The sequence below is a fragment of the Sylvia atricapilla genome, chromosome 7 (genome assembly GCF_009819655.1).
Source record: "Sylvia atricapilla isolate bSylAtr1 chromosome 7, bSylAtr1.pri, whole genome shotgun sequence".
NCBI classification, from domain to species: Eukaryota; Metazoa; Chordata; class Aves; order Passeriformes; family Sylviidae; genus Sylvia; species Sylvia atricapilla.
Genome location: NC_089146.1, coordinates 22,798,688 through 22,818,356, shown reverse-complemented (window position 1 = coordinate 22,818,356; position 19,669 = coordinate 22,798,688). Strand labels below are relative to the sequence as shown.

The following is a 19,669-nucleotide window of genomic DNA, read 5'->3' as shown; positions in this document are numbered from 1 at the left end:
GCCCCGGCATTTGCTGCCCCCTCTGCCTGCACACACACTAAATACGGAAAGGGAGAGGTAAATAGAGAGAGAAATACATGAATGGCTCTGTTTCCTTACACAGATACCTAGAGTGCAAAGGTCCAAGCAGAGTGGGAGCCGGCAGACTCAGGAACCCAATGGCTGTATCCCCTAGGTGGACATGGGGAACCCATTCCCAGGTGCTGCTGCCTGCCCAGATGTCTCAGCTGTTCAGTATCAGTGGAGACAGTGGGGATGGCAACACCCTAGTCCAAACCCCATCAGCTGGGGACAGAGATGCTGCCACATCCCTTGCTGACACAGACCAGTGCCTTTAGTATTTCATCGAAGTCTACCCTGTTTTCCACCCCAAAAGGTCCTCCGCATCCAGGAGCTGCTGCCACCTCCTGAGCTGGGACAGGTGGCTGCAAGGCACAGCGCTGAGGGGCAGACCATACTCCACACCTTCTCTCCTGCTGACCATCCCTGCATGCCCCCTTTGCCCTCCTCTAACCCAAACATGGCCACAGAGCCCAGCCTGGTGGGGCTGGGACCCCAGACACCTCTGCACTCCCTGCTGCCTCTGGCACACTCCCCAGGGCTGGGCACTGCCTGCAGGGCCGATAATGGCAAAGATGTGGGACCAGAGCCGAGGGTGGTGGCAGGGGGATTGCTGCTCTGCTTTCAGGAGGGGGAAGGGGCTCTCCCCCTTCAATGCTCCCATTTGAGCTGAGGCCTGGCACTGGCTCAAACCACCGCCTGCTGACACGAGATCAATCATCCTCCGAGCTGAGCTGTTCTCAGCAGCAATGCACAGCCAGTGCCCATGCACAGGCTGGGGCCTCTCCCGCAGGAGCAGGGTCTGGCCCCCTCTGCCAGAAGGTCTGTGACGCCTCTCTTCCTGCCTGCAGTGCATGGCATGGCACAACCTGGCACGTCACAGCAGAGCACGGCACAGCTTTGCATGGTATGGCACAGCATGGCATGCAGAGGATGAGGAACACATCAGCTGAAAAGGAGGATTCCCTGCATATACCAGACCACATATGCCAGACAAGGGCTGTTGCAGCACCCCAGGGAAGGTGGCTGTGATGGTGCTCATCCATCCCTCCATCCCCAAACAAACCACCAGGTGATGCTGGGCTGAAGCGGGCTGGGACCAAGCGGACAGCTGCCTTTACCTGGTCCACATGCCAGCCACTCTCTACAGTGGCACAGACACAGGGGGTTTGGGCTGTGAAACCCCCACATCCCCAGAAGGAGCATCCCTCAGGGCTCCTCAGACAGCACCCACATCCCTGGCAGAAGCAAGGGCTGGAGCAATCCCAGCCAGCCTAGCTCTGGTCCAGCAGCCAGGGACTCACTGCTTGCCCGTGGTCTGGGCACTTTCAGGCAGACTGCTGCTCGGGGCTGCCCGTGCCAAGTCTGGTTTTAGCAGCATGTAGCTCCACTGACTCACTGCTTGTGCAAGTGGCCTGTGGCTGCCAGTGGCAGCCCCGAAAGTGCCTCCTGGCTGGGTGCCCCTCACCTGATGGGACCTCAGCAAATAAATAAATAACACCACAGCACCATGTGCCTCCATGGTAAACACTGCAGGGGGCTGGTGCCCACGTGGTGGTCAGCACCCACACCATGATGACCCCCAGTGCATTTCCCCAAGCGCACCACTGTGGGCATTAAGTGCTAGCCCCTGTCCCATGTCAGCCAGCAGATGTGGCACTCTGCCCCTTGTTCCCATCGGTGCCAGCATGCACACTCCTAGTCTTGCTCTCACACTCCTGCTGTGGTACATGTGCTCACACTGAGTACAAGCAGCCCTTGCTCCATTTATGCTTGCAGCAATGTGCAGCTCCTTGAGCTCATGTGTGTGCAGGGCAGTGTGTGTCCCACTCTGCTCAGCACAGCTGTGGCCCACTGCATTTCCAGTGTGAGACTCAGACCCCAGGGCAGTGACGGGATGATGTGACCAAAGCTTGTTCAGGATTGAAGCAAGGACCACCCAGATGGCCCCAATCCAGAACAAGACACCACCACCCATGGGGCTCACAGCACAAATGCTTGGCAGTACACAAGAGCTTGCTCTGCTTATCCAAGCTGCCCCACAGCCAGCCCCATGCTGCCACCTGTGCCCTGAGCCAATCTGCTCAGGTCTGTGCCAATTTTGCACTGCTCAGCCCTGGTAGCAACAGCACTGTGGTCACCAGCTCATTCTCTAGCCCCACACCAAGGGGCCCCAGGCCAGCTGAGCACCCACAGCATGTTCTCCCTGAGCCGTGCACTATGCGTGCAAGCAGTCCATGTTGCACGCACGCCGCCAGCCCTGCTCTGGCCCAGTCACAGCTGCAAAGCCGCAGCTACCTTGTGCTAATTAAAAATATCCCTCGTTTGAAGGAGCTAAAGGGCTGCTTCCTCTCCTCTGCACTAAGCTGGCGTGGGTTTGAGGGATGCCGTCCCCACCCTGCAAAATATGCAGGCCACCACCGCCTTCGTCCTCGGCCAGACCGTGGCCACTCTGCTACCCAGGGTTTATTTTAGTTCCTGTTAAAAAGGAAAGGCAGGGTGCTGGAGGCAGGCAGTGCGCAGCCAGGTACCCGGCTGGACCCCGTGGTGGCAATGGCCTGTGGGCCCAGAGCATGCCCTGGCCATCCTCCACCTGCCCTGCTGGCCTGTGTCCCCACACGGGAGGGGGACGGGTGCCTGGCCCTGGTCCAGCCCCGGTGGGAAACAATAAGAGGGATGCTGACCCCCGGGCGCCCTGACGTCAGCCAGCACGGCTGCCGGCACCACCGCCAGCCCTGGCCCCGGGGCTCCCACTCGCCCTCGGCTGGGGCCGCACTGGAAGCTGCCTGTTTGTTTATCTTCCTCTCCAGCGTTGCTTGTTTTGATGGCACATCCTCCTCCTCCTCGCCGGGCCCCGGGGTCGAGCCGTGAACCCGCCGCGTCCTGTTTGCCGAGGTCCTGCGCTCCGCTTGCGGAGGTGCGGAGCAGCCACCCCCGCGCGCCAGCCACAGCAGATAAAAATACACAGGGCCGAGCATCCTGGGGCGTGGGGGCTATATTTGCACTGATGGTATCCGTAAGCTTGTCCTCGATGTACCTGTCCCTGCCCTCCTCAGGGCAGGGGGCACGGCGCTGCAGGAATCTGCAGGAATCTCACCCTTCTCCCTCTGCATCGGACTGCAGACTGCGTCATGAATCACTGACCATGGCCAAGCTGGGGCAGGCTCTCAAAACCCATGCGTTGGTACCCCACCCTGCTCCGTGGGGTCATTTCTGTAACCCAGAGGGGCACCTGGGGGACAAAATATCCCCAACCTGCTAGGTCATACACTGCTGGGAATGGTGCTGGGGAAGCCCCAAAGCACGGAGCCCTCTCCAGCCGCCTGCTCCTTTCCCTCATGGTGTGAACCCCTGGGCTTGCCAATAAAAGCCACCAGCTTTGCCTCGGCTTGTGCACAGCCACTGCTTTCCTTCCAGCTCTGCTCAAGCCCAGGCAGCTGCTCAGCAGTGAACCCTTGCCAAAAACTGTGTGTGTGAAAGCATCATTTCCTAAACGTATAAATATTACCAGGGCTTTGCTGGAAAACTCCCCATGGTTAGTTAAAATGCCCTGGACAGCCAAGTGCACACAAGCCCAGCTAAAGGGCATGCCTAAGCTGAGAGGCTCTGCAGCTTTGCCCTGGGGGACTGACAGGTCCTTTCCTCTCCATGTGGGATATACAGCAAATATCTGGGAAGTGAGCAAAGCTGTGGAGCACTTGCCCACATCCAGCCCTGTACCACATCATCACAATCCTTTTCCAGCCAAGAGGTGCTTACTACAACCAAACATCTCCAACCTGTAGCCCCATTTCACAGATGAAGATACTGGAAGGACCAACAGATCTCTCTTCTTGACCTCCTGTCCACTGAAGTTTAGCGATGCACTTCCCAGGACCAAACCCAGCACCTTGGTTTCCTTCCAGGCATGCTCCTAGTCCACTTTTGGAGACATTAAGAGATGGAGGATCAATGACTGCCCTTGGGAGCATGCCCCAGTCACTGGCAGGAGCAAACCCAAGCGCCTCCATTCTAACTTGAAATTCCCTGGCTTTATCTCCCAGTGCCTGGCTTGTGCTTCACTGGTCTCTGCAAGATTAAAGAGAGCCGTTCACTAACCAGCATTTTCTCCTTGTAAAGACCCACACAGACTGTAATCAAGGCGCCTCTCAATTTTCTCCCTGATAAGCTAGACGGGGCTCTTCCCTTCCAATTCCCTCAATGCTGGGCTCTCTCCCCAGCCCTCAATTCATTCCTGTGACTCTGTGCTGATTGTCCAGCATCTTTTTGAAAATCTAGACATGGGGGTTGCTCGCGGCATTCCCAGCTCCCCGTAGCACGTCCTGAGGGACCCCAGCTCCTCGCACTGCTCCTTTTAGGAGCGGACAAACAGAGTATTAAATTACCTGGAGGCTGTGAATAACTGCACAGAGACAATGAGGTCATCCAGACCACCTTTCTGCTGCAAGATGAGAGGAGAAACTGGGGTGAAGAGCCAGTTTTGGTGCTGAAGAGCTGAAAAAACATGTTTGGTGTTTCTCTCTAGGAGAAACACAAGACCTAGGAGGCATCAGGAGGAGCAATGGGGTAGCACATCCAAACCAAAGGCAGCAGCTGTTCGCATCTCACGCCTCATTGTGGCAGGATGGCATCAGCAGCAGGTTTATAAAGAATGGGATGAATGCAGAAAGGACACACACCCTCCCAGCAGACCAAACACACAACTGCACCTTCCATCAGCCTCTCCCCTGCAGCCAGTGTTCAGACCTGGCTACCAGAGGAAGCAGAGGGGCAGCATCTCCCAGAGGCTTCCATTCCCTATCTGGCTCCAAGACACTGCTCCTGGACTGCTCTTGGGACACACAGCACCAACCGCCATCCCATCTATTCAGCCTCTGCCAGATGTGCTCCACACCAGCTGCTTTTGCCAGGCTTTGTGCAAGCTGCCTCACTCCCCTCCTGCCCACTCTGCACCTTCCCCCATGCCCCATACCCTACCAGCTCTTGGAGGACTCTGTACTTCAAGCCTGATGTTCCTCTTTAGCAGATGTTGTGCAGATGACTCTTCTACAAAGACACTTCATCATCCCCCTATCCTGGCACATCTGCCTGCACCCCTCCAGTGACAGCACCAAAACATTTACCGACTGCTTCTGCCATGTCTGATCCAGTATAAATCATTTTACCACCTCCGTCTACTAATAAGCTTATCCTGTTGCTGAGAGCTTGGGGTTTTTTCCTACTACACTAAATAAAAGCCTTTCCTTCTGTTCATCGCCATGATTTTTCCCTGATGTCTTTAGCTTCTGTTACCCATTTTCTACACTTCATAATTTCTAATTTATATTGATTGCTATCTACTCCCGCTCTCCCATTTGTTATAAACTGCTCTTTTATTTCTAATTGCTGCCTTCACTTTGCCACTGAACCAGAACGGGCTCTGGGCCAGTGCTGCCCTCTTTTCTGATTGTGGAATTGTGGCCTTTTGTGGCTTCTGAAATTCTTCTGAAAGAGCTCACCATTTTCATTCACATTTTTCTATCTAAATGTTTCCTCTGAGCTGATTTCACTCATAATTTTCCCCCTGCTTTGGGAAATTAGCTCTTTCAAGGCATGAAGGATATAAATTACTGCTTAGGAATGTCCTTTCTGTGCCCAGGGTGAATGTAATCTGGTCCCTAGGCAACCTTCAAGTTGCAGTCCAGCAGTGAATTCATCTCTATCCTTCATAATCCAGGGGAAACGAAAGTTGCCTGCACTGGATGAAATGCCTCACGTATAAAAGAGGGATCATCTCTAATTTTTAGAAACTCTGCAGATCATCTATTGTTGGCTGCACAAGAACATCAGCTCATCTCATTAAGCAACATCCTCCCAAAGCCCGTGTAATACCACTGGCATCCTGGCTGATTCCCTGGTCCCCAGCAGGTACCACTGCCTCCCACTCCTGTGCCTTCACAGTGAGCACAGCAACATCAGAGGCATGCTGAGTCCTTTGCATCAATGGTCATCAAGTATTTCTGACCTTGACACATCAGTTTGAACCGTTTTAGTGTTTCTGTGATGATTCTGCAATGCAAAGGATCAGTGACTCTCCCCTTCCAGTCCCAGTTCCTCCAGAGCACATGTCTGATTTTAGAGCTGAGTGTGCCAAGGGGACAGTGGGTAGGCAGAGCATGGACAAACATACTGAAAAGCTCTTGTCCCCACAATAAGTCACTGCAAAGTCACTTCTAAAAGCAACAGGTGAACTAAAAGGAGATGGCTTCTCCTCATTCACCTGATCCCTGCCTGCTATCAGCAGCAATGCTTAGGTCCAGAGCAAGTGTGGGAGGCAGGTGAATATGCCCAGTGATGGCAGGCTCCTGTGGAGCAGCCAGCCTGGCTTGCACCTCTGGCAGCTCCCAGGCAACCAGGCAGTTCCCATTCGGCCACATCCAGCATGTTCCCAGCTCTGCTAGCCTAGGATGAGGTGCAAGTACACAAGAGGGCACGACCCCTCTTCAGGCAAGTCTAGCTATCCCCATCAGTGCTCCCATCCAGCCGGCAGACCTCACACTGCAGCTGCTGATTACAGCTTCCAACGGCCCTTTGGCAAAGGAGAGAGGATTTGCCACCACTCCTTACCTCACCTGAAGTTCTGCTGAAAGGTCTCCTCCCGGAAGGCTTTGTCCGCAGGCGGTCTGCAAGGTAGAGAGGGATCAGCCTGGCAGGTTTGCCAGACTTCCCACCCAGCTTCCCCTTTCTCTGACCAAGAGGTGAGGATGCTGCAGGGAAAGCTCCAGCATGCTCTTCCCAGAATCAGCAGGAAACACCAGCAGGCCTCTTGGGCTAGGGACACACCACTGGTTAGCAGAAGGTGCAAGGACCACAAGGAAGTTGGAAAAACATGGTTGAGCCTGCTGACACACACAGCAGCCAGACAGAGCCAATAGCCCATCCACACTTGTCCCAGCACTTCCACACTGAGGAGTAGGGAATGGTGGCAGGAAATGCTCAACACTATTCCTAGATCTTACGCTGGAACAAGCTCATGAGTCTGTGGGACAGGGCGCTGCTTGCCTAGCTGCTCATCTGAAGGTGTGAGCCAGCCTGTGTCCTCCTCTTGCAGGACAGGGACAAACCCCCAGTTTTATTCTGCTCTGTACCTTGTCCAAAACATGTTTTTTCTACGTTATTGCTAAGATGTGGTCTGGAGAAGCAGCTGGCTGGATTGCTCAGCCACTAGGGTGCAATGCTTCCTCCCAGCTTTCTCTGCCTGCACCAAGTAAGGAACAAGAGAGGCTGGCTGCTCACCAGCCCTCATCAGTCCCTGGACCCAAGACAGGTTGTCCAAGCTGCCCCAAGTCTTGCAGAGATTGCACACAGCAAGGTAGAGGGAAGTGCAGCTGGCCAATGCAGCTCTAGTGCACCTACAGGGCAAATCCAGGCTCCTGTGGTCGGGGACCAGCCATGGGACAGGGTCTGGGCCACAGTATCTTCCTGGATGTGATACACAAGCCCGGCCTGACCCCCCACTAGTCCCTGCATGCTCAGAGCACAAGGTTCCTGCAAAAGTGCAGGTATCACCTGAGGCAGCAGGACAAAGCATGGCAGTAGTAAGGGACGACCCAAAAACCAGTGCCCAGCCAACCTCCAATAGGTGGGGAACAAACCACCCCCCAAAGTGGCTCCCTCAGCAGGTCCTGACCCATGTCCTACCCAAGAGGGCTACTGTGTGCCCATCACCCTGCTGGCAAAGTGGGCTGGGTGCTGGAGCACTTCCCACGTGTGGCAGAGCTGGGAGCCCCTGGTTGCTCTTCAAGCACTCAGTGAGCTACTGCATTTGGGAAGGGAGCCTGACACCACTGCAGAACCAGCTCTTGCTGGCATCCCTGCTGGCTCCTGGGGACCAGCCAGGTGCTCTCAGAGCAGTGGAGAGCCCCTTGGCGACTCCTCAACTTCTACAGCCATCAGTCAAGGGCTGTTCCTCCCCCAGCTCTCCCCAGAGGCTGCTCCCAGCCTACTGGCTACTGTTGTGCTGCTGGCTCAGCTAAACATGAAACACAAGCCTGGCTGGGTAATAGCCAGAGGGAGCAAAGCACGCCAGCACAGTGCTAAGGAGGAAACTCGCTCCCTGCCCCAGGCATCCCTCCTCACCTCTGCTGAGAGTGGCCCCGCTCTCCCTGTAATCTTCAATCTCAGCATCCTTCTGGAGCAGCAGGGAAATCAGCTCCTGCACCTGGCACTGCAGCGCCAGGTTCATCCGAATCAGAGGCCGCACGAGGTGACGGAACACCTATAATGGAGGAGGGACACTCTAGGAAAGGTCCAGGTCTAGGGAGGCACACAGAGCTCTCAAAGCAGAGTGGTCAAAGCAGGGCAGCCAGTAAGGATGTTCCTAGCTGTTCCTAGGAAGTTCCTAGCAAGAGCTGCAGCCCAGGTCACACAGGGCTCCACAAAATACCCCGCATCTCACCCACTCCAGTGGGACATGGTCAAAAGATGTGAGCTGGAAGAAGGCAGGCCAGATGCTGTGGGACACATCCCTCCATCCCAACCCCATCCTTTCACAGCTGGGAGCTGTAGCAGGGGAGAGCTTAGATGGGAGAGCCCGATGGAAACAGAGTTGCAAGGATAGGCAATGCTCCACCCACCACCTGGGGTGCAACAGGAAACAGAGAGCCCCCCCATGTGCCACCCCGACCCTGCCCATGGCTCTGCACACCTATGCAGGATACAGGCACGGATGGGTGAAAAACCAGAAAGACCCAAAGTGTCAAACTGTGGCCTAATGAGCAGGAGAGACACTCCCAGGGAGGTAAGGTCAAAAGCGAAAGAAATCCCAGCATGCAGGACTTGTATATGCTCCCCACTGCAGCCCATCAGTGTACCCTCTAAGCTTAGACCCACACAAGCCCCACACAGAGCCCTGGGTGCGTCCTCTGTCTCGGAGCCCAGCTGGGGCCACCCTGGCCCTTTTTCATATCACCTCCTTTAGTCTCTGGAAGGATATTTGAGATCCCCCAACCTATCGTGACCCTTGTTTCTGGGGCCAGGCTGAGCCCATGGGTGAGAGGACAGCAAACCCAGCATTGTTCCTGAAGCATTCTCACTCCTAAGGCAAGCCCAGAGTGGGCTCTGTGCTTTGCTCACCCTCAGATATGAGCCCAGAGGTGATGGCCATCACCCAGCGCAGCACTTGGAGGCACCACCTGCAGCAGAGGTGGGATGGGCCAAGTCAGGTAGGCTCTATGCCTTCCTCAAGCCCCTGGTTGGGGCAGAGTTGGTCCCCACTGCTGCATCCACATCAGCCACACTCAGGACCCCAGCTGCTTCCCACCTCCGTGGTGTCCTGCAGACATCCAGTGTGCGTCCAAGATAAAGCAGAGGAGCAGCCGGGAATAGGGGCGTTGCACCTCCTCAGCTCAGCCTCTGTGCGTCTTGGCCGAGGAGGGACATCAAGTTCCTGGGATAAGCCGAGCCAGGACCCCGATTACTTGCTCCCCACTTCAGCCTTGACGGTGAGCACAGCCCCCGCAGCAGCTGGGGAGGCCGGCTCTCCCCCCGCGATGCCCGAGGACCGCCGTTCCGCGCAGAGGAAACGCGCCCCGCAGCGGGCCCCGGCGGGAGCGGGGCTCCGGGGCTCTCGGGCGCTGCCCCCCGCCGGCAGCGGAGCCGCAGGGCCGGCCCGGGGCCGGGCTCCGCCGGCCGGTTCGCGGGCTCCGGGCGCCCTCTTGTGCGCGCAGGGACGCAGGGCCCCGGGGGGAGCCCCGGCCGCAGCGCTGCCCCACCTGCGGCCGAGGGGCTGCCTCTGGAAACGCAGCATGCCGGGCAGCCCCGCGAAACAGCAAAGCCTACAAATCCCGGAGACTCTGCTGTAATTCCGCCGTCATGACAGACCACCTGCCGGTCATCTGGGGGTACCCGCCGCCCTGTGCCCTGCTTCACGGCTTGCCCCTAAAGAGAACAGCATCGCTCTGCTCTACAGGGCACCGGCAGGGCATCACCCCACACTGGACATAGAATTATAGAACGGTTTGGTTTGGGAGGGACTTTCAATATAACTTACTAGATCAAGTTGCTCAAAGCCCCATCCAGCCTGGTCTTGAACACTTTCAGGAATGGAACATCCACAACTTCTTTGGGCAACCTGTTCCAGTGCTTCACCACCCTCATAATGAAGATTTTTTTCTAGCTGCTAGTCTAAAGGTCTCCCCTTTTAGTTAAAAAAACATTTCTCATTGTCCTATCACTATCTGCCAATGTCAAAAGCTGCTCTCCCTCTTTTTAATAACTCTTCCTCAAGTACTGGAAGGCTGCAATGAGGTCTCTTCAGGAGCCTTCTCTTCTCCATGCCAAACAATCCCATCTCTTGCAACCTGCCTTTGTAGGAGAAAAACTCCAACCCTCTTATCATCTTTGTGGCTCTCCTCTGGACCCCCTCTAACACATCAATGTTTATCTTGTGCCAAGCACCCCATGTTTGGACACAGAACTCCAGATGGGTTCTCATGAGGGCATTCATTCATGCCCCAGCAGCAGCATGTGTTGGGCCATCCCCATGTCACTGCAGAGCACAAACCAAAGCCTCAGTGGGAAGAAATGGGGGCAGTAAGCCCTGGGAGAGGCAGAAGGCAGAGTCAGGCAACCTACAGTCACCAGTATGGCTCGAGACTCAAAAGCATCTAAGTGTAAAGAGATAATCCTTAATTTTGGCCATTCCTCTCCCTGAACTCTGGTGCAGCTTCGCTCACCATCTCCAAGGGAGCAGGGCAGCAGTGGAAGTCCCAGTAGAAGGGCAGTCCTGACAGCTCGCTTTTCACATGCAGCCTGAGGCCACTGGGAGAGTGGTGGCAGGAGAAGGCGGTGGTGGCACTTGGCTGCCCTGCCAGCAAGGGGCACATCAGGTTGCACAAGTGGTTCAGGAAAGAGGACACGTGAACCGTCAGCCGCTTGTTCAGCTCCTGGGAAAAAGCAAGGTTAGAGGGCATAGCACAGCACTGGGGAAAAAACCAGCAGAAATCCCAGCACCAAAGGAGTCAAACTACTGCATGTTCTCTGACATGACATTTCTCACTGATTCTCTCAAGCCAGCCATGCTGGGAAGCTCCCCTGTTCTGCCAGTCCAGGATGGATGGGCAGGGTGCAAGGGTCTGCACTAGCACATCTGTTCTGCATGCCACCAAAAACACCATAGCCTGGCTGAGAGTAAACAGCAGGACAACCTGCCAGAGCTGGGAGATAGCATCAGCCATCTGCCCATTCCTCCTGCCACCAGCCACTCAGCACTATGTGACACAGGGACATGCCACTCCAATGGCACATGAGGGCCTGGGCACATGGGCTGAGGAGACAAGGCACAGCTCCATGTATTTCTGGGGGCCAAGCTGACATAAGAGACTGTTCTAGCTATGGCTGTGAACAGAATCTCTCTGTCATGAGTAGAAGGCAGCCTTGTTTCAAGCTCCTCTTTAGTACATTGACCCTGGGGAAACCAGCTGCCCATCCAGCCCACAAGTGAAGAGACTGTGCCAGCCTCTGTATGCAGACCCACCTGGCTGTCCCAGGCATACTAAATAGTGTGGCCCACTCTTCCAGGAGAAGGATGTTTGGCCAAGTGGGGTGACAGGGCTTTGGGCAGAGCCACACAGGGACTTCCCAGGTTGAGCATTTGCACCCGAGCCCAGTCAGACCCAACAGTCATTGTCTCACCAAGCAATTTATGCTGGTATGTCAGCAGCTGGGAGGAGAAATGGAGCCCTCTGACCTTTTCAGACACTCACCTTGGACCTTTGTCCCACAGTCTCGGCATTTGCACTTTCGTACCAGACACTGCTGAGGTCAGAGATCAGCAGAATATAGCCAGTATCCCTGAAGCACACTTTGGCAAGAAAAGTGGACTCATCAAAGCGAACATAAGCCCAGGGCTGGGTCAGAAGGCTGCTCTCCAGCTCCTCGGAGCCCTCCATCTGCAAGAGAGCAACCAGGTCTCTGCCTCAACCCTTCACGCAGGAAGAGCTGGTCCCTGGGGTGGCCTCACAGGGACCATCGGTCCCAGCTGGCCCATTTATGATGCAGTCCCACGAGGACAACAGGGAAGTGAGGATACTCAGCCAGCTCTAGTCTACATGCAAGCAGCAGAGCTGGAGCGTGTGTTTTGGGAGCTTTCTGCAGGGCAGATCCTGCCACAGCTCACAATAGGCACCCCAGATGCACCACCAGCCGGCGCAGGGCAGTGGAACTGCTGCCTCCCCGGGTTACTCGGCGCTTGCTGGCGATAATACGGCAAGACCTCTACGCCCAAATTAACATTTAGGCTGCCCTGCCGGCACCGGGCGGGTGGTAGAGTGCTGCACCCTCCTCCTGCTGGGGCATCCCACCCCCGCTCTCCACGCGAGCCCGCGCCGTCCCCGCCTGCAGCGACACCGGCAGAGTGCCGGCAGCCCGCCGCTGCTTCCCGCTCCTCCCCAGGACGGGCTCCACGCCTCCCAAAACACGCGGGGACCCAGCGCCCGCGGGGCGGCCGCAGGCCCGAGGCTCTGCGGAGCCGCAGCATTACCCGAGGGCAGGAGGAGGAGGCGGCCGGAGGGTTCAGAGGCAAGGGCTTGCGGGCGGCGAGCGGCGCCGGGCCGGAGGCGAGGGCGGACTACGGCTCCCGGCATGCTGCTCTCTTCCGCGGCGTGCGGCGCCGGGGCACGCCGGGATGTGCGGTTCCAGCCCTTCGGCGGAGAGCCCGGGAACGCGCTGCTGTTCCTTTGGCTGCTTCTAGGGACAGCGGAATGAGGTGGTGTGTCCCTCTAGAGTGTCCGCTGTTTCAGCAAGGGGTGCCACTGCCAAGATACTGATGGGGACCGAAATGTCTTAGGACTTTATTCTGCTACGAAATGTCCTGGCACAAGTGCCCGGCTGGGTACAGGGCCCAGAACAGCCAGAGGCAGCGGCAAGCTCCTCCTGTTCCTTGGTCCTAGGTCTATTCCTCAGCGCCAGGGTGCCGGGGCAGACACGACCAGGGCACGCATCCGCACCGCTGCTCTCCCGGGATGTGCTGCACCACAGTGAGCCTTGCATAACTAGGGCTGCAGGTGCCTCTGTCCCCATGCCTGGGCACTGTGCCAGCTTGGCACACCCCACACCGCCAAGTTCCCTCCACCCTGAGGCCCGCCGTTACTCCAGGCACTGATTTCCAAACCTCATCACCCATTCTCTGGCTGCGATCCCCCACCTGCACACCATGTACTGAGCCCATGCAGGCTTGACCTGCAAACTGCTCCCGATGTGCTGCCCCTGTGAGCCTCCCACTTCTTAGGAATCTTTGCACACACTCCTCCACTCACCCTTCTCCCCAGCCTGCAGGCTGCAGCCATCTCCCAGGGCAGTGCCCGGGGACTGTGGTCATCACACAGGCTTCACATCCTGACAGGGTGCCAGGGAGAATGGGAGTAGACAAGGACTTTGCAGTGCTGGTTGCAGACTAGGTTGCATTGTCAGATTTGGGGTGCAGTACCCAGTTGGACTCTGGGAATAGCTGAAATTTAGGGACAGGTGGGGGTGCTGGTTGGATGAGGATGAGCTGTGCATTACACTGCTGTGTACAGCTGTGAGGGTCACAGAGAGCTGGGGAAAGAGAGCTCACACCTAGGGGACCTGCACACACATTGCTTCCTCATCCCTCCAACCCTGTATCCGCCTCTGGGTGTTTCACCTTGAGACCAGGTGGTGGGAGATGTTCTTCTCCAGGGAAATCCACTATTAGCTAGTGTAGTCACTATAGCAATGCCTGGGGAGTATTTATATGGTGAGCATACTGGGACACCGACTGTAGGTGAAAGGGTCATTAGTTCATTGTTTAGGAAACCGAGCTGAATTGCACCCCCAGCCTGGAGCATGCTGGAGTGCCAGAACATTGGTGTATATACCTGATGCCACAGGCATTGAGGGGCCATAGGCACAACCAGGACACAGCTGGCCAAAGCACCAAACCTACCCCTAGCCATCTCCACAGGGTGATGGTGGATTTTAGAGGTACCCACATCCTCAGCTGCAATGGCACCAGGTGGCCCTGCCCTCCCATCACAGTCCTCAGGGCAACAGGGGATCCCCTAGGTAAATCCTGTCTGGAAAGAAAAGACCTGGAAAAAGCAAAGTTTGTTGAACGTTTTTATATCTCAGTCTCAGGCAGGGAAATTAGTTTTGTGAAAGAGGGTGGAAGCTCAGGTTCAGTCCTCAAGGACTTCAGAAATGAGGAGCAAAGTGGCTCATGAACTGCCTTGAGGGCACAGCCCTGTTTTCACATGAGCCCCCAGATGACAGGGTCAGGCCACAGTGTGCCATGCAGGCATGTCTGTCTGGCTTGGCCTTATTGCTGGCTGCAGCTCTCCAGAGCTGAGTTTGGGGAGCAGGTGTGTCCCTTCCCCCGGGGCAGCAGTCCCCTCCTCGATGGCACAGCTGCCCTCCTCCTCTTCCTCACTCCTTGGGCAGAGGAAGCAGCACAGAAAGGCTTTGCAGGAAGATGGCAGCAGCCTCCTTAGCCTAGTGGGGAGCCTATATGCTTGGCTGGCTTCCCCTCTCTCTCCATGGAGGTGACAGTCACTAGCTCTGGCTTTCCATGGCTGCTCGGAAAGCAGTCCTCGTTCCTCCAGTGTTCCTGCAAGCAGGGAGGTAGACAGTGAAATGGGAGCCCCTTCCTCCTAGGTGCATCCTCCTAGCCCACACCAATCCCAGTACCCTCAGTAGGACTGACTGGAGGCAGAGTTGGTGGTTTTCCCCATGGACATATTCAGTCCTCAGAGCAGGGTATATGCAGAGCACCTAGAGCAGACCCTCACCTGAGACTGTGTTCTCCAGAAAAAATGACAAGAAGCCAGTTAAGAAGACAGGTGCCATAAGCACGGAGAGGAAGAGGAGGTCCAGTGGCACCCAGCCTGCAGGGACAGTGCCAGAATCAGCCAGGAGGTCCCAGCCCTGCCAGGGGAAAGGGGTACAAGCAGCCATGGCAGAATTAGGGATTGAAGAGGTAGCTGCCTGCTACCATGAGCTGACCCATCCTTCCAGAACCCTGGAGATGTGTGGTCACCGTGCCATGGGACTCAAGGCTTTGCCTTGCCTGGGGAATGTCCCTCATACCTGTGACCAGGGGAGCCAGAGCCGTGCTGAACCACCGCGGTACCAACAGTGCCATGAACATGGCAAAGCCAACAATGAAGATGTTCCTCCCTGAGTCAATGTCTGTGTACTGGAAGTAGGAGATCCCCGTGCCCACAGCCACGGCGTAGGTTACACAAAGCACCCCTCCTGCGAGGGGCAGGAGTCAGGCAGTGCCAGGCAGGCTGCAGGGGCCGCACCAAGGGGCAGGGCAAGGTACCCACCGTGAACTGCCAGTGGGATGTGGGTGAGGAGCCCTGCCAGCCTCGGGGACATGCCCAGCACCATGCACACCAGGGCGCTTACTTGCACTGAGAGGCGAGAGCCAGCCTGGCAGAGAGAAGCGTGGAAAAGTGAGGATGGGTGGCATTACCCCCCTGCTCTGTCTCCTGCCCCATTTTGATATACACACCTGCCTTTCCCAGTGCTGGCTCGGTTACAGCCTGGCAATTTCAAGTCCCCGCACACCTGCTTGACTGCCTCCCCATTCCTTGCCAACCCTTTTCCCAGTACTTTGGCATACCTGCGTGAGGCCAGTGGCACAGGTGTTTGCAATGCTGGAGGCTGTGCCCCCTGGGCTGCCCAGCAGTCCTGCCAGGAGGCTGCCCAGCCCTTCCATGCAAAGCCCCCGGTTACAGGCGTGAGGGGGTAGCCGGGGGACCCGCAGCAGCCTCCTACACAGCACGTAGCAGCCCACAGAGTTCATGCTGCAGCTGATGGCCATGGCGATGCCCACTGCCAGTGCCCGAGGGGTGAGCAGCGGCCACCTCCACTCTCCTGCAGCGGAGAGAAAAGGGAAAGGTGAGAGAAGTCCTGTCCAAACATGGACGGCTGCACTCAGCCCTGCTGCCCCCCACCTGCATAGGGCATGTGGATCCAGGGGGCATTGAGGGTGCTGTTGGCCCAGGACAACTGTGCCATGGTCACATCCAGCGATTCCCAGGGAATGTGGAAGTAGCTGAGGATGGCACAGACAATGCAGACACCAGCAAATGAGAGCAGTACCTGCAAGGCAAAAGGAGACCTTCAGCAGGGGACTCTCCTCGCCTGCCTGCCCTGCCCAGCATCCCATCTTTGTTCTGTCACATCTCCGAAGGAGTCATGCCACGTCTCCCCTTACCACAGGAGGGGAAAGCATCCCAAGCTGTTCTGCTCCAACACCCTAGGTCCCCAGCAATTTCCCCAGAGGCATCCATGTTCTGGGAGTTGCACCAGAGTTTTCCATCCCTGTGCTCCAGGTCTTATCTAACCCCACACCAAAGAGCCAGGCTTGGAGAGAGAAGTCTGGTGACAGTGAAGACAGCAGACAAACCACAGTACCGAGAATGTGCGCAAGGTGGGAACTGAATCATCTGTGGAGCCCTCCCAAGCACGGGGCCAGGCACAGAAGGGCAGGTGGCAGGACCGCAGGTGTTGTGAGAAGGTGACAGCAAGGAGCATGAGCCTAGGAGAGTGAGCACAGGTCATCACACAGCATCACAGTCAGTGATGGGGCCCCAAATGTGCACCATGCACTGCTGGGGTGCCCCATCCCTGTCCTGCTGGTGAAAGCAAGCCCCAGGAGCTGCCCACCATACAGTACAGTCCCTGGGCTCACATACAGCAGTGCTACACCCCAGTTAGTGGAGCAGAAGAAAGCAGCTTCCTTGTATGCAGACAGCCCGATGATGGAGAGGCTGGGAGCCAGGACCATGGGCCCGCAATGCCGAGCTGTCCACCCGCACACACCAGACACTCCCAGCACCAACTGAATCAGCCCAGAGATCAGCACTGCTCCAGAGACCTGAAAGAGGAAAGGATGGGCCTGTGGGGCAGCATACATGGAAAGCAGTCCAACACCTTCCCTAGGTCACATCCCACTGCCCCAGCAGCTGGGAACAAGCACTTGTTTCACATGCTCTGCTCACCCCAAGCAGAGAGAAACATATACGTGGACATGCATCATGATCCCCATTGGCTTTGCATCTCTCTTCATGGCAAATCCCAGAAAAAGAGACTGTAGGTACAGGGATATGGGTGACAAGGGGAAAGCTGATGGAGTGGGATAGGAACCCTCATTCCAGCACAGGAGCACCCACCTCTTGCAGTGAGTCAGCCCAGCTCCCTGTGTCTCTGCAATGAGGTACAAGGCATGTACTGGCCATGGCTGTGCCTGGAAGGGAATTTTGGAAGGGCCTGAAACACGTGGATCCTGGGGTCCTGGAGCTGCATCCAAGAGTATGCAGTAGGGAGGCTGCTGGCTGCAGAACAGGAAGATGCGCCAGCATCCCCCAGCATCCCTGGCCCTGGGGAAGTGACCAGATACATTGCAAGTGCACTCAGGAGTGAGTAGGCTGCTGTACACCATCACCAGAAGGGCCAGCAGGCAGGACCCCTTGCTACCCCTCATCCCTACTCCAACTCACCAGGCACCTCATCATTGCCATTCCCCTGACACCAGCATGGCCCAAGCCCCAAGGCACACAGGCTCCAGGGCTGTGCTTACCATTCCTGTCTGTGCTGGCACTGGGGGACAGGTGGGAGCTCAGCACCATGGCAGGGACCAGGTACTCAAAGGATGGAATTTGAACCAGTGGCAACCTGAGGAAGGGGACAACAGCACATAAGGGATGAAGGACAGGGAATAGAATAGGGCTGCTCCAAAAGCCCAGGCTGTCAGAGAAACAGAGGTGGGAAGGGAAGCAGATAAGAAACCCAAAGTGGCAGGGGGTTACCCCATATTCTACACGTGCCCTAGTACATCCCTAGTGACACCACATGGAAAGGATGCAGAGGTCAGAGGCTTTGCTGCATCCCATATCCAGCCTTCGTGGGCAGCACAGGCATCGGATGGTCTGAAGGAGTTGTGTGTGGTGTTGGAGCAAGGCAGTGAGGAGCTAGAGGGAAAGCACAGTAGTTTTTCTAGAGGTATGCATGAGAGGAAGGGAACATCTGTGACAACTGTGCAGAGATGCAGCACAAAGAGGTTTTCCTTGTGCCCCTTCCCACTTCCAGCAAAGCTCATCTTCCTACATCCTAGGAGGAGACAGACATGCTCTGCCAGAGCATCACCCTCCTCGTGGGGACAGCTGCTCCCCCTTCACCCCACTTGCTCACCGGCTCCCCAGGGTGGTCTGCAGCACTGTGGAGATGCCGCAGGCAAAGAGGCTTCGTGCCAGCAGCTTGCTGGTGGTCTGGGCATGAGGTGGCTCCTGGGGCAGGGTGGGCAGCAGGAGGAGGTGGAAGATGCAGAGCAAGGAGCTCTGCACAGCCAGGTGCTGTGCAGGGAAGAGATGGAGCAGTCACAACTCCTTGCAGCACCCAGAGCTGCAGCTCTCCATGCCCAGTCCCCCCGAGAGTGTGGATGACCACTGACACCACCTGGGCAGCACTCACTACTGCCCACTCCCCTCCCAGCACACACTGACCAGAGCCCTACATACCCTTTGCCTGGCAGGATTTAGGCCCTGCCCTGTAATCTGAGAGGATCCCAGCCCTCTCTCCATCATCCTATCTCTCTGGCTGCTCACCATGGTCCCCCCTTACCTGAAGAGCTAAGCAGCAGCTCACCATCCAGGAGCATATCTTCTGGGAGGAGCAGGATGTGAGCATGGGGCTCCCAGCTCCAGGTGCTCTGCCACGGCCCCCCTTCATGCTGCTGCCTTCCCCACACTGCTCCCAGTTTTCAGTGCAGAGGGTGAGCAGGCTCCCACCCCCAAGAGCTCCTCACAAATCTTCACATGGCTGAACTTCCACCTTCTGCAGGACCTGCCCCAGGGTTAGCCATTAACTTGAGTTGGTGAGTAACCTGCCCTTGTGGCCAGGAATGCAAGTGTCACCCTGGTTTGTCACCACAAGGGCCAGGTGACAGGCCACAAGCAGGCCATCAGACACTATTACAGTGCCAACTACCCACAGTCTGGGTCCCATCACTGCCTTTGTGGGCATGGACTGGATAAGCCACAGCCTTGACACATCTTCCTCCACTGCTTAGACTATTCCCACCAGCAGCATCCTGCAGCTTCAGAATGCCCTGCTCATGCTGGTTTCTCCTCAGCATAGCATCTGCTGCCCTCCTGGTCCAGCCTGGTCTCTAATGGGGGGGGGGGGGGGGGGCGCTATTTTATCCCTCAGTCTCCTGAATCCTGCCACTGGACAAGGATGCCAGGGACAAAAGCTGCCTACTTGGCTGGAAAGGATCCCAAGGGCACACAGGCAAGGGATGCTCGTGTTTTTGTTATGGGGTGACAAAAGCTAGGCAAGAGGTGGCTGTGTCAAGTGACCTGGTCGAGCCCTTGCTGCTCAAGGCTCACTCATTAACAGGTAAGACTTTGGAGAGCAAAGAGCAGTGGAGAACATGCATTCCCCACATTCCCAAAGATGGGGATCCTCCCCTCTTCTGCTGTTCCTGCCTGCACCAGACCTGATATCCCTCCTGTCAGGACAGAGACTCCAGGACAGGCCTTGCAGGCCTCCTGGGCTCACTGGCACCACCTAAGATTTGTCTTGCATGGTGGCTCCAGGAGCA

The 19,669-nt window shown here is 56.6% G+C and overlaps 2 protein-coding genes across 7 annotated transcripts; both read right to left on the bottom strand.

Moving 5' to 3' along the window:
• Positions 1-4,288: 4,288 nt before the first annotated feature.
• NHEJ1 (non-homologous end joining factor 1) lies at positions 4,289-12,754 on the bottom strand. Its single transcript, XM_066323347.1, has 6 exons — positions 12,581-12,754; positions 11,805-11,990; positions 10,776-10,985; positions 8,179-8,317; positions 6,667-6,722; positions 4,289-4,411 (listed from the first exon to the last, which is right to left on the bottom strand). Exons 2-6 carry the CDS (start codon positions 11,988-11,990, stop codon positions 4,289-4,291), a joined length of 714 nt encoding a protein of 237 aa, XP_066179444.1. The 5' UTR covers positions 12,581-12,754.
• A 1,411-nt stretch (positions 12,755-14,165) lies between these two features.
• SLC23A3 (solute carrier family 23 member 3) lies at positions 14,166-19,620 on the bottom strand. Of its 6 annotated transcripts, XM_066322932.1 has the most exons (12): positions 18,688-19,620; positions 18,259-18,419; positions 17,648-17,742; positions 17,241-17,314; positions 16,764-16,945; positions 16,483-16,606; positions 16,020-16,167; positions 15,686-15,939; positions 15,387-15,492; positions 15,145-15,312; positions 14,847-14,942; positions 14,166-14,665 (listed from the first exon to the last, which is right to left on the bottom strand). In XM_066322932.1, exons 1-12 carry the CDS (start codon positions 18,793-18,795, stop codon positions 14,334-14,336), a joined length of 1,848 nt encoding a protein of 615 aa, XP_066179029.1. In that variant the 5' UTR covers positions 18,796-19,620; the 3' UTR covers positions 14,166-14,333. The 6 variants fall into 6 exon arrangements, with proteins under 6 accessions (XP_066179029.1, XP_066179030.1, XP_066179031.1 ...); XM_066322933.1 differs by lacking the exon at positions 14,847-14,942; XM_066322934.1 differs by lacking the exon at positions 15,145-15,312.
• Between the last annotated feature and the right edge of the window lie 49 nt (positions 19,621-19,669).

Coding starts and splice junctions, on each gene's coding strand:
- NHEJ1 (XM_066323347.1), bottom strand. CDS start 11,990: ATGGAGGGCTCCGAGGAGCTGGAGAGCAGCCTTCTGACCCAGCCCTGG. Junction 8,318..10,775: donor GCCCTGCTCCCTTGGAGATG/GTGAGCGAAGCT, acceptor CCTCCATTATAG/GTGTTCCGTCACCTCGTGCG. Junction 6,723..8,178: donor CGGGGCCACTCTCAGCAGAG/GTGAGGAGGGAT, acceptor TCTACCTTGCAG/ACCGCCTGCGGACAAAGCCT.
- SLC23A3 (XM_066322932.1), bottom strand. CDS start 18,795: ATGAAGGGGGGCCGTGGCAGAGCACCTGGAGCTGGGAGCCCCATGCTC. Junction 17,743..18,258: donor CAGACCACCCTGGGGAGCCG/GTGAGCAAGTGG, acceptor CCCCTTCCTCAG/GTTGCCACTGGTTCAAATTC. Junction 16,607..16,763: donor AACTGGGGTGTAGCACTGCT/GTATGTGAGCCC, acceptor TCACTCTCCTAG/GCTCATGCTCCTTGCTGTCA.